General features: G+C 40.9%; 1 protein-coding gene across 4 annotated transcripts in view; it reads left to right on the top strand.

Moving 5' to 3' along the window:
- CDH11 (cadherin 11) overlaps positions 1–16179 on the top strand; it is a 159544-nt gene that overhangs the window by 121070 nt on the left and 22295 nt on the right. For all 4 annotated transcript variants that reach the window (XM_034672331.1, XM_002925894.4, XM_034672329.1 and 1 more), the window contains 3 exons: positions 1593–1760; positions 6037–6224; positions 12190–12443. In XM_034672331.1, the coding sequence (XP_034528222.1) occupies positions 1593–1760; positions 6037–6224; positions 12190–12443 (610 nt within the window). The remainder of the gene's footprint in view (positions 1–1592; positions 1761–6036; positions 6225–12189; positions 12444–16179) is intronic.

Here is a 16179-nt window from a genome sequence, read left to right as displayed (position 1 = left end):
ACTTAATCTTATGCGTGAACTGTGGATCCCGATGGAGACACCATAGAACTTCAGGACTGATATGAAAACCGCCGGCTCTCAAAGCTGCCTTTGAAGCCAGCCATGCAGGGCGGTGGGAATGGGTGTTAATAATGTTCTCGTGTGTTTGGGAGGTGGCATGTTCCCTCCATTGCACTTACAGATTCCCAACAGGCATCATCCAGAAAGAAGGCTCTGTACAGCTCTTATAGGAAACGAATAGCAAAGCAAAGGAGTGAAAAAATCTAATCACCAAAACCAAATTGTCCCACTTCATTTATACCAAACTTTATTCCAGGCTCCTTTTATTAGAATATACACTGAAATGCTGTGAAACTTCTAGTCTACAATAATCCCCTAACCTGCTTTCTTTTTCTACAATATGCCCCATATATTTGAAAGATATTTACAAATAATCCAAATTTGTTGGTATACTTAAATTATATGAAAAAAATATATATATTAATATGGATACACAGAGTCTGCCAATCAGATATTTTGTCCATTTACTGGGTATCATTTCCACTGACCTATGTAATTATTTATTTGTAGCCACTTTGCTTCAGAACACAAGCTATGGGGCTACTTGCTATGATTCCATCAAAGCATTTGCTGTTTAGCCTTTCCAGATTAACCAAGGATAAATGTGGGATTTCATCCACATTTTTGAGAGGTTCAACACTAGTGGAGGAATCCCAGTTGCAACCTTTGTTTTTCTCAAGGACTCATGGTTAGGAATCACCGATTTGAATCTACCGAAGTATTTAACAGATGAGGAAAACAAGACTCAGTGTGTTCAAGGGTGTTGCTGAGAAATACAGACATCAGGGCTAAGAGAGGGACAAGGGTACTCTCTCTACATTTCCACTATAAATGCTATCATATCTGTAGAGAGGAAAAGCTTGCACATGTTCCCAAGAGATTTAAGTGAGCATGATTTTCATACAAATCATGTGCTAATATCCAGGATTCATGCAGAATACAATCATTCACTTACCACTGTTGTCAGTGATGGCTGATAGTACACACTAAGTATTTGTATAAGGACTGTGTTTATTTTTAACTCATTTGGCTCACTCTTTTAAAATTTAATAATTACATTTTAGCATATTGCAGAGAATACATGCCACCTACTTTTAACCTAATATGAGTCATATTAGGTTCAACTCTAACAATTGTATGCTGGGATAGACTTTCAAAAAATTCTGCTGGCATTTCAAAAGCGTGGCTCTAGTCATGGATATCCATGCAATGGACCCTCCAATATTTCAGCCTTTAGGATCTTGAAGTGTCATGCCTGAGAATAATGCGGTTATTACTTGCAGTTACAATGCAACACATAAAGCACATACAATTTTAATGCTGTATCAATAATTATGACAATTTGCTGAGAAAGACATCTATCTACATGGTACTCCACGTATGGCTACTTTGTGTTATAATTATCATGTTGAAGTGATTCTTCTTTAAGGGCAGGTTCTGTTTTATTCCTTTGTTTCCCTTTGCCTAAAACTTTTTTTGTTTTAATGTTGTTATCAATGAATATGTGTGATGTTTCCCGCTCACCTGTACAGGTATCATCAGAACAGCCCTTCCCAACATGGACAGAGAAGCCAAGGAGGAGTACCACGTGGTGATCCAGGCCAAGGACATGGGGGGGCATATGGGTGGACTCTCAGGGACAACCAAAGTGACGATCACACTGACTGATGTCAATGACAACCCACCAAAGTTTCCGCAGAGTAAGTAGGTGGGCTTGGCTTTCACATTTTAATGGGGCTACTGACAGCCCTTCTCTGACCCGTTCCTGCTTTCCTCAGCTTTTAAGAAGAAATCTAGAAGAACAGAGTCTCTTTATCATTCATGCAAAAAATGAAAACAAAAACAAATCAACAGCAACATAAAAAAGTGGAGGTGGAATAAAGGTAGTAGGAGGAAAAGGGGACCTAAAATTTCTATGACCCTGGAAACAGAAAATCTATTTTGCTATGTATTTCACTAGATACTGGCTACACAATCTATAATTAACTAACCTCTCTCTGTCTCAGTGTTCTCATTTCTAATCTGGAGGTAATAATACCTGAATAAGTTATCTTGCTTTAAAATAGATTGCCCAAAACCTTTGTGGTTTAAAACAATAATAATTATTTAATTTTTCATGAGTCTGCAATTGGTACAAAACTTGGAGGACACCCCTTGTCTTTGTTTCCATAGCATCAAGTGAGGACGGCTTGACTGAGGCTGGAAGATCCTTTTCCTAGAATGCTTACATACATGGCTGATTGAGCTGGTGTTGACTGTTGGTTTTTCTCCACGTGGGGCTCACCAAGGAATGGCTTGGATAGGTTCTGAAAGTGACAGCCCCAAGGATATCAAGCAGAAACTGTATTGCCTCTTGTGACCTAACTTCAGAAATCACATGACATCATCTCCACTGTAATCATAAGACTGCCCAAATTTAAGAAGAGTTCTTATAGACCCTCTTTTTCAATGGAAAGACTGTCAAAGTTATGTTGAAGGAAAAGCATGTGGGATGGGAGATACAGCTTGGGCCATTTTTAGAGAATACAGTCTTCCGCAGCTCTTAATTAATAGGATGTTGTTAGAACTAAATAGGATAATATAAAATCTTACGATATCTGGCATAAGTTGTCAACAACAGTATTATTATCTGGGGGATTGTGGTCCTTCTACAAAATTGATAGGATTGCTAAGGGAGATAAAAGAAGAAAGGATTTTGTAAGATTATAAACCATCATTTAATGAATAGTAACTATTATTGAGTATCTCTACAAAAGCCTAGATTTTACAGATAAAACTGGATTCTGTGAAAGGTGTAATACATTGCCCAAAGAATGTAGCAAAACCATCCAAAAAACCAAAAAATATCCAGTTAAAAATAGGCAAAAGACAGGAATAGAAGACATACAGATGGCCAATAGACACATGAAAAGATGCTCAACATTACTTACCATCGAGGAAATGCAAATCAAAACCACAATGAAATATCACCTTACGCCTCTCAGAAAGCCTAAAATCAAAAACAGCAGGTACTGGCGAGGGTGTGGACAAAGGGGAGCCCTCTTGCACTGTTGTGGAAATGCAAACTGGTGCAGTCACTGTGGAAAACACAATGGAGGTTCCTCAAAAAGTTAAAAATAGAACTACCCTATGATCCAGTAACTGCACTACTGGGCATTTACTCCAAAAATACAAAAACACTCATTCAAAGGAACACAGGCACCCCTATGTTAGCAGCATTATTGGCTATTACAGTAGCCAAATAATGGAGGCAGCCCGAGTATCCATCAACAGATGAATGGATTAGGAAAATGTGGCACATATATATACAATGGAATATTAATCAGCCACAAAAAAGAATGAATTTTGCCATTTGCACCAACATGGATGGATCGAGAGAGTATAATGCTTGGCGAAATAAGTCAATCAGAGAAAGACAAATACTATATGATCTCACTCATGTGGAATTTAAGAAACAAAACAAACTAGGAAAAGAAAAAGAGAGAGAGAGAGAAGCCAAGAAACAGACTCTTAACTATCGAGAACAAATTGATGGTTACCTGAGGGGAGGTGGGTGAGGGGATGGGTGAAATAGGTGATAGAGATTAAGGAGTGCACTTGTCCTCATGAGCACCGAGTGATGTATGGAATTGTTGAATTGCTATATTGTACACTTGAAACTAATATAACACTGTATGTTAACTACACTGGAATTAAAATTAAAAACTTAACCAAATTTGAAAAAAAGAATGTAACAAAGCCAGAACTTGACCATAACTGTTTATGTATATATAGATATAGATAAAGGTACAGTGTGGTTGTAATGTTGCTGATGCTGCTAGTACATGGGGATTCATCACTAGATCAGGAGAGTAGCTGGTAGAGCCTGGTAGTTTATTGTCAGAGAGATGGCACTTTTTGCAAATCTGGGAACAAGGCAGGCAAACAAATATGGTCCCAGGAAGGCACCATGGTAATTCAGAGGAATCCAAGGACAACAGTCTGCCAAGGGAGATACTGAGATAGGATTACAAGGCAATAAACACTTCTCACAGGGTCCCAGAAGAGATGAAGAAAGACTGCTTTGCCTGCTCAGGCATAAGGTTCAGCACCCCCAATAAGCTTAAGGCTCATATGGCATTCTAACAGACTGCATGGTCCATTATCCACACTACAAAATTGTTTGGTGGGTAGAAGGAAGAAGCATACAGGATTATTACCAGGCAGCCATTGATGCCCTTGCTTAAATGCGACCACATAGTAAAGTTCCATTGCTTCGGTCCAGATACTACTTTCATTGCCATGAACTCGAATGAGATTTGGAGAAAACCAGCTCAGAACAGGTTTCTGTCAATCTTCGTGTAAATTGCTAATTACTGACAGAGACTTATCAGTGAAGACTATACCTCCCAGTTGTCCTTGACTGTGCAGATTATGGTGTGATTAAGCAGAATATGGGTCGACCTGTAAGCATTCAAAGCCACATGATATAGATAAATCTAGACAGAGTACTGAAACTGATAAAATCCATGGAAGGGAACCTAAAACTTAAAGAGTTTAAGAAACTTGTCCAAAACCATTCGACTTGGAAGTGGTAGAAACAAGGTTTCTAACCCTTGTTTCTCTATCTTGTTTCACACAGAATATTTTTAAAATGTGAAAACACAGATAAGATCATCTCAAATTTGGCTTCTCCACTCAAACTTTCCAGTGGCTTCCACCAAGTTTAAACAAAACCTGAAGTCTTTCCCATCTCCTACAATGGCCTTTTTACATAGATGGGCCCAGCCTAACTATGTACCCTCACATCTTACAGAAAGTTCCAGCTGCACTTGAATTCTTGCTTCTGTATATCTTCAGTATGTGCCCACTTCAGGGTTTTTGCCATTTGTTCTTTGGTTTGTCTGTAATTTTTATCCCCAGAGATTCACGTGATTGATTGCTAACTCCCTTCAAGAAAGTTCGGATGCCTTTGTCTGAGGGATATCTTCTCTGACCAACTAATTCCAAATCAGTCTCGATTCTCCTTTCTTCTTCTCACACAGACATATTTAACACAAGTGTACACACTCACATCACACATTCATATACACACTCACACTCATGCATGCATATGCATACCAGACACTCACACACTCAGACGCGCATTCACACATGCACCATTCCCCTCACAAACCATCATACTCACACACAGTCACACACTGTCTCATTACCCTCTACCCTTTAGGCTACTTTATTTTTCTTTTTTCTGGCAATGACATCAGAGTAGGCATACATTTGCTTCTTTTTTCTCTTCAGTGTGCCTCAGTAAGGGAAGAAACTTGATAATTTCATTCACCACTGAGTCTCCAGGGGCTAGAGCAACACCTGGCATGCATTAGGTTCCCAGTAAATATTAAATAAATATATATGGACAGACCACACTGTGGGAAACATTTCAAGATAAGGCAGTCCTTATTGATCAAACGGTGAAGGAGGTGATGTAAGAAGAGAGTCAGCTATAGAGCTAGAAGAGTCATAACCTTGAAGGATAAAATTTGCTTTTGATTTTTTAAAAAAATATGGAGTTGTGCAAGTTTTTTTTAAAAGAGAAGGATGTGTTTCTGAGTACCTGGCAGTGCCTTGGAATTAACTTGTGGACAGTCCTGAAGACATGAAAAGTAGTCTTTGCTCTTTGAACATATAAAGACATACATGGTTCTCCATCACTTCCTGATGGGAAATGTAACTGAGTATTGTTTTCCTTTCTCACATGTGGCAGGTGACCCCACCACATCACCCTGGACCTGATACTGTTTCATCATCCTTTGTAGAACACATTTCTTTGACAAGCAGGCCATGTGGGATCTTCCTTCCCATCCATTCACTCCTTTCATGTTTTCAATCAATAGAGAGTTCAATTTCAAACCCTTTGAGAAGCTTATTGGGATTCAACGAAATCTAGTCTTACAGCTGCCAAATAAAGGGAAAATAAAAATAGATGTCTTCTTCTTCTAGGCGTATACCAGATGTCTGTGTCAGAAGCGGCTGTACCCGGGGAGGAAGTAGGAAGAGTAAAGGCAAAAGATCCAGACATTGGAGAAAATGGCTTAGTCACATACAATATTGTTGATGGAGATGGTATGGACTTGTTTGAGATCACGACGGACTATGAGACACAGGAGGGCGTGGTCAAACTGAAAAAGGTGAGTTAGGGTGAAGAGGCAGCTGTGTGAGCAGGCTGGCCAGCCCTGCCAAGGCAACACTGAAGGGGACGCAGAGTGGAAGGCTAAGAAATGAGAATATGCACAACTGGGAGCTGATCTGACTTTGCAGTTCAGCTCCCAGTTCTGGGGCTGTAACAGAACTGTATCCCCTTCTGTTACTGCAGAGGGAGCTAGCAAAGGGGCTGGGGATGCCAGCCAACTGCCTGTTAGTTTTTTTGTGATTTGGCACGATTTTCACGTGGAAGTGTAGATAGCTAGATAAATCTAGATTTTAGACAAATAGCCCTGAGCATGTAAGGTGTTCCTCCTTTGGCTCTGCCAAGCTAACTCTGTTCATACTGGCTGCTCGGAGCATTTCCCTTCTGAGGTATCCAAGGGTCACTGCATTGCTGGGCTCTCTGTGAAGCTTGAGCCAATCCTCTGCTTGATTTTCTCTCAAAATTGAGCATGAGAAACAGCAGCGATGGACCTTTCCCCACACTCAGCTTAATTGTCCCTAAAAATGTGTCCTGGAATTAACTCACAGCAAAGAGGAGTTTATTGTTTGTCTTGGTTTTATTTTAAAAATCTAAAATTTACTCAATAGTCAATATAGGCTAAATGAAGTCTGAGCATCTTATCACCATTTATTTTTCAGAAAAATCATATAAAATAGATAGTATTGTCCCAATGGACAATGATACCTCAATTTAATTATGAGGAGATTGGGGCTCAGACAGATTAGATAATTGGATCCTGTCATAGTCACACGGCTAGCAGCTCATGGACATGAAATTCAAACCTAGGGTATTCCTTTCTTTCTTTTTTTTTTTTAAGATTTTATTTATTTATTTGACAGAGAGAGAGACAGCCAGCGAGAGAGGGAACACAAGCAGGGGCAGTGGGAGAGGAAGAAGCAGGCTCCCAGGGGCTGATGCAGGCTCAATCCCAGGACCCTGGGCTCATGCCCTGAGCCAAAGGCAGACGCTTAAAGACTGAGACACCCAGGAATCCCCAAACCTAGGGTATTCTGCAACAACTTCCTACTCAAGACATTTTGGAAACAGCTGGGTCAGAAAAGGATTATAAAGGAAGCCAGATAGGATTCACTTTCAAGTGAAGAAATAGTTACAGTATTTTCTAAAATGGTTTTCCCCCCTGATTTACCACTTGAGAAATCAACACCTCTCCATCATCAAAGTGTATGGAGCATTAAATCTGAATTGGATGATGGGATTACCGTGGTTTTAATCAAGCATTCATTTTCAACTTGGTTTTGTAGCATGAATATTAAGCTCCTTGGTGTGATGGGAAAGATTGGACTGTAACACTGATAAAAAATTAATTTGAAGAATCAATAAAGAGGCCAGTAGCTGGAGAGCAGATAGGAGTAGGGTCGGGGAAATTCCTGGGAGGAATCTTTTAGTTAGGGAAGCAGGGAAAGATGTACTCTTGGAAGCTGACTTTTTGCAATACTTGCAAACATTGTTGGGTTTGGAATATATTATATGGGACACAAAACAAGAGAAGGTAGGAGGTGAGTCTTCCATGAAAGAATATGGAAGTTGAGGTGAACTTTGGATACTTGGAAAAGTCAACATTAGTGACAAAGAAATTAGTGGCCGTGGCAGCCTAATCAACCACAGAGGGTTGGGCTAATCACTCTCTCTGGTTTTCCTCTAGAAAAGTAGCTGAGTGACTTGTGTGTTAGCATAGAGCTGTCAGCTTACCTTGTTAATTAATATTACTATCCCTTCTGCTTGACACTGACATATGAGCACTGACATCAGCAATTCCTGCCTCTCACCCTTTGCTGTTCAAGTAATTGGGTAGTTGGTTATGCTAAGGTTGTCACCTGTTTTCAATGTATTCAGGGTATAAGCACGTACTGTGTCTCTAAGATCCTGAAACATTTAAATCACCCCATGGAACTCACACATCACAAATGAGCTCTCTGCATATGATTAATTTGCACATTTTCTCCCAATTCAGTGTATTTATTCCAGGCAAAGGAATAATCTTCTATAAAGCACTGAAGTCTAAGTTTAGGGCACAGTATGATGTTATCTCATTTGTAAAAGAATGTTGCTTGAACTTGTAGCACAGAGTTCTAAATGTCCACCAGGAAAGAAGAATTTTGAGGGGTGAATGTAATAGTATGGAATGATGGACCTTATGGAAGTCATTATACATGATTTAATAATATAAGAGAGTATAGAGAGATCGTGGACTATTTTTCTCTTATATATTCTTCAATATAGTATTTTTACTCATTTCTTAATTCATTCACCCATTTTTCTACCAAGAGTTATTGAGTTCTTACTCTTCGTAAGCAGGCCCCTTGTGAGAGGCTGGACATCTGAATTTGAAGAGACAGAGTCCTGGCTATAGGAAGGTCAGAATTTAACAGGACAGTTAAGTGAAAAGACAATTAAAATAGAGCAGGTTTTCTCCGCCTGGGCATATTAACATTTCAGGACTGATGATTCTTTGTTGTCCGGGGTCTTTCTGTGCATTTTAGGATGGTGAGTGGCATCCCTGTCCTCTCCTTGTGAGATGTGAACACACACACTACTGCACCCCACCTGTTGTGATGATTTAAAAATAGCTCTAGACATTGCCTCATATCCCTGGCGTGAGGTAGAGCGAAATTGCTCCCCAGCTGAGAACCAACTGTGATAAATTGTGATAAAATCTATGAATATGGGTCAGGAATGACTTCTTACAAAGGAAGAATTTAATCCTAGAGAAGTAGGAATTTACTAGATAGGTCAAGAGAGGAAGCGCCCCCCGCCCCAAAAGAGCTCCTGAGGGGCTGGTATTGTAGAAACAGGACACATTTAAGAAACTTGAAGACAAAGTTCAGTCTTGAGAGTTTGAGATGGATACTGTGGGACCAGTTGAAACACTGTTGTTGGAATCCAAGGGAGAAATCACAAAGAACTGAAGAAGGCACAACAGGTTAGGGTGAAGAATTTAAGAGATATTTAGGAGAGGTAAAGTCATTCATGTATCAAATAGCTTAGGAAGCAATAAATATTTCTTGAGTATTGACTCTGTGTCAGACACAGTAAGTGTCAGAGGTGTAATGGTGCATAAGAGAGAACCTGCCCTCAGGATATTCAGACAGTCTCTGTGCGGTTAGCTGAAGAACCAGCGTGAAATAAAAATGAAACATGTCGGTGGCTTGGTGGACTTGGGGAGGAAAATCCAATCTGTTCGTTTCAACGCCCTTGATCGAGTGGGCTCCTATTTATGGCACAGAGATTCTGGCGCAGTTTCTGAGCTATTTCCTTTCTACCAAATAAACTCCTTGTAAAGCAGTGTGAGAGCAGCATTAGAACATGTTTTAAATATCCCCTATTTTAATAGAACTATTTTTATGTCTGAGCATTTTTTATATTCTTTGTCCACATGTATATACATATGGGTATATAACATTTGACACAGTTGCAATCATAGAGTGATCTGATTTGTTAACTTAATGTCACATCATAAACATTTTACATGCTGTTATATAATATACATAATCATTTTTAATGACTACATAACATCCCATCCTATTGATGGACCATTATTTCCTTAATAAAATCTCACAGTTGGATTTGGTGTTTTGTGTGTATGTTTCCCCTGATTAGATATAACCCTTTACTACATCTGACAAACACCATGCATTTTTGAATATTGTTTGTTTTGGTTTTCTGTTGGATCAATCCCTCAGGGAGAATTCTCAGAGGTGGGATTAGTAAACTAAGGGGTATTAAGATTTTTATGGTTTATGTAGTGTGTTGCCTCATTTAGCTTTATTTCAACTACTCATAACATGGATATAAATGTTCATAGGGGAAACTACCTTAAATCTATTTTTGGAAGGAGTCAAGGTATAAATTGTAGGTAAATGCGTAAAGGTCATCCATCCATCAACCCTGCTCCCCATTCGGTCAAAACAATTAGTGTAGGTCCTCACTTGTTACAGTCAATCCCAGGGAGCAAGGAAGCAAAGATCAACAAGACTTAACAGAGTCCTTTGGGATGCCCCCCTCCCCACCCACCTAGCAGGAGTGAGAATAAGGGGCTGCAGAAAGGCAGCTCAGGGAAGTTGACTTCACAAGGCAATGAGGATTGGGAAGACCTCCAGAAGACTTAGTCTTATCCCACCAAACAAGAAAGGACATTCCAGACAAAGGTTTGCAAGGGTTTGGGGAGTTTTGCTTGGAATCTGAAAAGTATCGGTCAGACGGCAGTGTGACTACAGTAACCTCAACATCAACAGTGCTGTCCAGTGGGAACATGGCTCTGGGCTCTGGGTCCCTAGCCATGTGCCTAAACTGAGTTCAAAAAGTTCTGCTCTAAGAGCATCAACAGGCTACCTGAGACTAGAAAGTTTCTCCTTCCCTGCTCTCAGAACTATCACATTGCAGTGTTTCATATTGTGTCATATTGTGTAATAACTGGAGAGTTTTTGAGAAATTGTAGTAATCTCATACCTGCAGCCCATCAATAACATTCCTTTCTGCTGCTCAGTAACCTAGAGAAGGACAAAGGAGCTGCTGAGTCCCAGAAGGGTGGATTGGCTGTGTCCAATTTTTCCTTCAGGAAGAAGAGTGTTCCCTGAATCTGGGGTGTTGGGAGTGGGAAGATGATGGAAAAACTTTGAATGTGTTTCTCCTTCCTGAAACTGGAATCATCCTTAGTTATGAGCTTTGTAGAATTAGGTCAGGACTAAACCCTATGATTATATGCCCATTCACAATAAGTGTTTGCCAGGCAATTGACAACAGCATGGCAGGCAGATGCTAACCTTAAAAGACCTAACTCTTTCCAATCATTCAGTAGCTTAGCGTCATCCTGAGTGCTAATTAGAAAGTTCTGTTTCCTAGGCATTCGGGCTTGTTTCTCTGCCACAGTTGTACTTTTCACCTTTGGCTGACTGATTCACTGAACCTCTTCTCATTCAGAAACAGGGAGTATTTCATCAATTTCTCAATAACTGCAATCATTCAAATACTGCTTCTCAATTTTTCTTGAATCTGTGTGAAATCTATATTGTTGATACTTTTTTTCTTTAATCAGGCTTCTTTTAAACATATATGCATTCTTTTAACAGGGGAGCATTATTCTAATTGTCCTATATCACTTGCCATAACTGGAAGGTAACCTAGAAATGAATGCAATCAAACAAAATGATGTCATTACATTCTAGCTAGACAGTTGTATCCCAGTTTCTCAAAAGGAGATTAAAAAGTATGTTAAAAAGTAGCACTATACTCAGGTCTACAGATGTATCCTTGAGCTGTTTGGTAATAGAAGAATTAGAAAAGGAATACTAGTGTCAGTAAGTAACTTAATAAGTGAGTGAATATCATTCAACAAATCCATCCACCAAAGTTACCCATAAACTACCTGAAGTCATCTTAAGGGCCACTGTTGGTCGGGGTCCCAGAATTTGGGAGATGCTACAGATCAGAAAATTAAAAATTAGGTTTTCAATATGATTATGCCAGCTGTGTGTGTGTGTGTGTGTGTGTGTGTGTAAGAGAACAGTCATCTAGCAAGACATACTTGTGCTGAAATTCAGTGGGTGTTTTTATTACCAAGATTCTTAGTACTTTACAGAGTGGGCTACATCGTTTACTTTTGCAGTATTTTAATTCCTTTCCTTAGATGATTTTAGTGAGTGATTTGGACAGCCTTAGTGTTGTTATTATAGAAAGAAGTTCATTTTCAATGATGTGGTCCTTCTGTGTCTGTTGTGCTCCTGGAATTACCCATGGAGCACAGTCCAGATTTCAGCAATTGATTTGTCTGATTTTCTGACCAAATGGCTCAGGTAATTCGATATTGAATAGACACTTATTTTCTCCCTTTGAGGAGCTATTCACTCTGCCCTGTAAAACGATGTGGTCTTTCTCCTCCATGATTCTTTCAAGGAATTGGTTGTCAGTCTTCTCTTCTTTCTTGCCAGCCCGTAGATTTTGAAACCAAAAGAGCATACAGCTTAAAGGTAGAGGCAGCCAACGTGCACATCGACCCAAAGTTCATCAGCAACGGGCCTTTCAAGGACACTGTGACGGTGAAGATTGCAGTGGAAGATGCTGACGAGCCCCCCATGTTCTTGGCCCCAAGCTACATCCATGAAGTCCAAGAAAACGCGGCGGCTGGCACGGTGGTTGGGAGAGTGCATGCCAAAGACCCTGATGCTGCCAACAGCCCGATCAGGTACAGACGTTTATTTAAAAGCCTGGATGAGGAATTTTCGAGGCACGAGGTTTTAGGAAAGCCCTGAGGGAAGCACATTCTTCAGTTTCAAACGGGGTCCAAGATAATCCAGTTCGACGCAGTGTAAATAAGATTAGGATTTAGAAGATGTGAGTTTGACTCCTCCCCTGCCACTAACTTTTTGGATCAGCTCGTTCAAACTACCTAAATTCTGTCTGCACTGGGCTTGCCATTGTGTTGCCCGTGATGCAGCTCTCAGTGGGGCCTGTCTCAGGGAGCTGTGCTGAGTAGGAATAAGGATTGTGAAGTAATTATTGTAATTACAATTTATTTCTATGCTCCAGTTATTCTATTACGTGTTAGACATAGGATCTAATGTATCCCATCAACTTTATTTTATAGGAATTGTTGTCACTTCATTTGAGGGGAAATGGGTTCTCCGTGGGGCAAAGTGACTTGGCCAGAGTGACACAGCCCGTGAACAGGGGGCTAGGAAAGCAAGCTCTGTCTAGCTAATAGCTATCGAGCACTTTGAAGAGATAACAAAGGGCCACAAAAATTGAGGCTGTTTTTATTATTATGAATCGATCTTTGTGACTTAAAAAAGCTAACTAGAAAAGTGATTCAGAACCCTGCCTCCACCTCTCCCCACCCTGTGTTAATGAGCGATGAGGCTGATGAGGAAGATGATGGAGATGAGAAGGGAGGAAGATAGCCAGAGAAGGCCGGTCACACATCAGAGATGTGGATGGGACAGAAGTGCACAGCTGCCTGAAACCTGGTCTGGGCTCGTCCATGGCTCTTCCACTGATTCCATTTTTTTTTTTTTAAGATTTTATTTATTTATTTGAGAGAGAGAGCAAGAGAGCAAGAGCTAGAGAGGTTGGGGGAGGAGCAGACAGAGAAGGACGAGCAGACTCTGCACTGAGCGTGGAGCCTGATGCAGGGCTCAATCCCAAGACCTTGAGATCAGGACCTGAGCTGAAATCAAGAGTCAGACGCTTAACCACCTGAGCCATCCAGGCGCCCCATGCTGATGCCCTTCTCACCTTGACTTCGTCCTCTGCCTCCTCCTGGTCTCTCTGCCTCCAGTGTCTCACCCATCTTTCTGTTGTCCTATAGCCAGACTGAGCATTTTTAACCACACATCCAGACATCATATCAGACTTCAGACCTCAGTTATCAATGATCCAACTATTCCCCTTGCCGCTCCCTCCCGAATAATCCCAACTCTCTTATTTAGTGTCACGCTCTTCTTGGAGCCTCTCTATCCCGATTCCTGCTGTGCCTTGCTCATCTCTTCCCTTTTTGGTCTACTTTCCTTTGGAATCAGACTCTGAGTTGCAGCTAAATGGGGCCACTTCCTGTTCTTTGAAGCACAACCTACTCTCTCCTCATCCCTGACCTTCGCCTGTTCTTCCTCCCTGTGGGAGCTCTGCTCCCCTCTCTTTCAATCTTGCTACATGGTGCTCATTTTTCCTGCCTCCACTTGGGCATCACCTTCCCTAGAAATTCTTCCAGGGCACCCTACTGATGGATCAGATGCAGTTTCCACCTCACAGTGCTCACCATGCAAAATCACAGTGACTCCTTATGTTATGTGTTGTCCTTGGTAGGCTCAAGGAGGGTCAGGGATGTCTTTCTGGTTCCAGGGTTGATGAGTTACAGCCCACAGGAAAAATCCAGCTGCCAGCTGCATTTTGAGGAACCTCTATACTGTTTTTCATAATGGCCGTATCTTGAAGAGATATCTGCACTCCCATGTTCACTGCTTTATTCTTCCCAATAGCCAAGACATGGAAATAACTTCAGTATCCATCAATGGATGAATGGATAAAGAAAATGTGATATAAATGGGTGTGTGTGTGTGTGTGTGTGTGTGTGTGTGTGTATAAATGTTGTCAGTTGCCTTTAAATCCTTGAATGTTGTCCTTTTTGGGAGAAAGAAGAGAACTGCCCTTTAATGGGCATCTTCTTAGCCCCAGACAATGTGTTACACTAAGTTATTTAAACTAATCCTCAGACAACCTTTGAGGCTATGACTGCTTTAGGACGCAATAGATGGAAATACTGAGCCTCAAAGGTGTGAAATGCAGTCTTCAAAGTCACATGGCCAGTTCAGTATTGAAGACTGGACTTCAGTCCAGATCTGCCTTCAGTCCATTTTGAGCTTCCTATTCTAGCCAAACAGCCACCAATGAAAAAATTTCCCAAGAAGGTTTGAGTACAGTGTTCTTTCTATGCAGGAAGAAATATTATATAATGACTGATGATTGGTGCAACACTTTAACCTACTCAAAAATGTCCATGGTGTGGATTTTAAATGAGTTAGCTTTGGCCTTAGAATATCAAGGTGCATTAGCAACGCATTGGAAGAGTGATGATGTAAAAACACTTGGAACAACTGCTCATTTCCTCTGTGCCTCATGTCTCCAGGATCCACATCTGCGATTGGTTATTTGGGTCATGTTTTCAGTGGTAGCTGTTCTGTGTATGTAGGCAATTTCCGTGTCTATAATTATCCAAAGATGCTCAGTACCGCCCTTGAACCCCCCCTTACCCACTCAGTCTCCAAACAAATTATAGAACATTCAAATCTTTTTATGTGGTTTGTCTCCTGTCCTCCTGTCTGCACTACCTAATTTCCTGATTGTTTATCTTCGCCTGTACAGGAATTTGTGTCCTTGGACATGTGGGTAGGACACTGTAGCATCAACCAGACTCTTTGCTGCATGGAAATTTTACAGATCTTTCCTTCTCAGACTCTGTAGTATGAGATACACTTTTGTTCACTGTTAGCTTTTTGAGATATTCTCTCTTAGCTTCCTTGGCAGTAACCTATTCATGTCTGGACAGCACCACCGTGGGGTCTTCACTAGTCTTTGATCCCTGTCCAGGCAGTGGGGGCTACCTGAGATGCATCCTTTTGACTTGGACCTCCCTCTCTCTCTGTCCCCTCATCTACAGCACTTCTACCCATGCATGGCGGAATTAACCCTCCAGATTCTCTGCCTCAGGGCTGATCTTTCTCCCTAGTTCTACTCTGTACCTATCCTGCTGTCTGCTATGAATTTTCACACACTTGCTTTTCTCCCTCACTGCCTCACTCATTTATTTAAACTTACTTTTGAGCTCATACTTATTGTGACACCCTTAAAAAAATTAAAAAAATAAATAAACCTGACTCTACTGTGATTCTGTGAAACCTGAGGTACAGCTGACTTGTTACTTTCTTAGCGTGGCCGCATATTCCTACTGACTTTGCTTTTGTGTTTTTCAATGTCTCCTCTGACACTCAAGCGAGGAACTCTCTAGGACTCTCCCAGCCTCCTACTGGTACTCTCTCCACCACACAGTCTTCTGTTCCCGCTCTCACTCCTATACCAGTTCCTGTACCATGTCACCTTATTCAGATCGTAACCATGTCTCTGCCCTTCCTCCACTCTCTCTTGCTTAGAACATCTTGCCCACCCTACCTTATTAAGCATCCCCATGGTCCGATTCCACTTATTTGTTCCTCTGATCAAAAGCCTCTATGATTTTTCACTGGCTGTAGAATGAAGGTCATACTCTGTAGATTGACATTTGAGAACTTCCATTTACTGTCCACAGCGTGTGACACCAGCAACAAGAAAAAGAAGAGCAACTATGCTTTGTACAACTATGTTGTACTGTTTACAGTATGAGAGGCACTAGGTTATATAGCTTAACATGTATCATCATTTCATGTAATTCT

This window comes from Ailuropoda melanoleuca, chromosome 12 (genome assembly GCF_002007445.2).
Source record: "Ailuropoda melanoleuca isolate Jingjing chromosome 12, ASM200744v2, whole genome shotgun sequence".
In the NCBI taxonomy this organism is placed as follows: Eukaryota; Metazoa; Chordata; class Mammalia; order Carnivora; family Ursidae; genus Ailuropoda; species Ailuropoda melanoleuca.
This window is presented reverse-complemented; position numbering and strand designations above follow the sequence as displayed.